This window comes from Ciona intestinalis, chromosome 11, assembly GCF_000224145.3.
Source record: "Ciona intestinalis chromosome 11, KH, whole genome shotgun sequence".
Lineage (NCBI taxonomy): Eukaryota > Metazoa > Chordata > Ascidiacea > Phlebobranchia > Cionidae > Ciona > Ciona intestinalis.
This window is the reverse complement of record NC_020176.2, coordinates 4578918-4580353: the sequence shown is the minus strand read 5'-3', so window position 1 is coordinate 4580353 and position 1436 is coordinate 4578918. Positions and strand designations below refer to the sequence as shown.

The window sequence follows — 1436 nt, the reverse complement described above, 5'->3', positions numbered from 1 at the left end:
TCAGACAGCAAATTTTATGCCGCCCATGATGTGTGCACCCACACACCACTTTGGGGTAATTGCTTTAACCCAGCATGTATAAATTGGCTGTCTAAGTCCTTAAGCTATGCAAAAAGACACATGTTTTTATTATAGAATGATTTGTTTAAGTTATCTTAAATTTTTCTTCAGTTGAAACATGTAGCCCGAGGTGCCATCCAACATTAGCAAGATGCATTTATTCATCGCGCCAATACATTTGTCTGTGTAATTCTGGGTATACTGGGGATGGTGTTGCTTGTTATGCAACAACTTCTACAGGTAGATATTTATAAAAGTAAAACAAGTTTTGTTCTTGAATAGTTAATAAAATCATTGACAATACCCAGAGGTTATGAGTTCAAGGCTCCTCACTGCTATCATTGTGGGCGTAAGTTACATACATGATAACTTGTAAGGGAGCACAAGGTGTATAAAACAGAACAGCAGTGTTATAACGACTATCGTTGCCCCGCCCTACGAGGATAAAGCAAGTTACATTTATTCATTCAATAAACAATGGAATAAACAAACTTTCTATTTTAGTTGCCCCAACCTGTCAACAAAACTGTCACCCAACATTGGCAACTTGTATTTACAACCCCACAACCCGCCAATACAGATGTCAATGTATTGCTGGGTATTCTGGGAATGGTGTTACTTGTTATGCAGCACGTACTACAGGTAGACCAAATTAAACAATATCCATATGTACTTAATAGTTTGGACTATGGATAATACACATTTAACCAGCTCATAAGACAAACCTTTGCAATTAAAAACCAAGCAATTATATTTGTGAAGATGCAACAAAACAATATCAAATAATCAAACATTAATTTTGATTTCAGTTGCTCCAACATGTCAACAAAGATGTCACCCAACGTTGGCAACTTGTATTTACAACCCCCTTTTCTTCCAATACAGATGTCAATGTATTGCTGGGTATATTGGGGATGGTGTCGCTTGTTATGCAACAACCACTACAGGTAGATATTAAAAGTAAAACAAGTTTTGTTCTTGAATAGTTAATAAAATCATTGATATTGATAATACGGCAACGGAGTTGGTTAGCGCACATGTCTCTAACCTAGGGGGTATAAGTTCATGGCCCGTCGCTGCTACCATTGTAGGTGTATATGTCCCTTGGCAAGACACAAATGGCAATTTCTCTAATCGAGTGGTCTCTATGGTTGTCTAAATTGTCAGTAATACAATAAAAAAACAAACCATCACCCACAAAGTTCCATACGTGGTAACTTGTAAGCTGGCTACAAGGTGTATGAAACCGAACACCCGTGTTATAACGACTGCCGTTGCCCCGCCCTGCGAGGATACAGCAAGTTACATTTATTCATTCAATAAACAATGGAATAAACAAACTTTCTATTTCAGTTGCTTCAACATGTCAAACAAGA

General features: G+C 37.5%; 2 protein-coding genes across 14 annotated transcripts in view; one reads left to right on the top strand and one right to left on the bottom strand.

Moving 5' to 3' along the window:
• Positions 1-1436, bottom strand: part of LOC100181047 (stabilin-2-like) — a 16991-nt gene that overhangs the window by 12011 nt on the left and 3544 nt on the right. The gene's annotated exons all lie outside the window — the stretch shown is intronic.
• Positions 1-1436, top strand: part of LOC100183497 (neurogenic locus Notch protein) — an 8957-nt gene that overhangs the window by 5010 nt on the left and 2511 nt on the right. For 11 of the 13 annotated variants that reach the window (XR_003396371.1, XR_003396369.1, XR_003396370.1 and 8 more), the window contains 2 exons: positions 565-702; positions 870-1007. The exons of 1 other annotated variant lie outside the window; for it this stretch is intronic. Coding sequence is in view for 9 of the 12 variants with exons in the window: in XM_026836713.1 (XP_026692514.1) it covers positions 565-702; positions 870-1007 (276 nt within the window). In the remaining 3 variants the exon portion in view is untranslated. The remainder of the gene's footprint in view (positions 1-564; positions 703-869; positions 1008-1436) is intronic. One more of the 13 variants, XM_026836716.1, reaches the window with a different exon arrangement.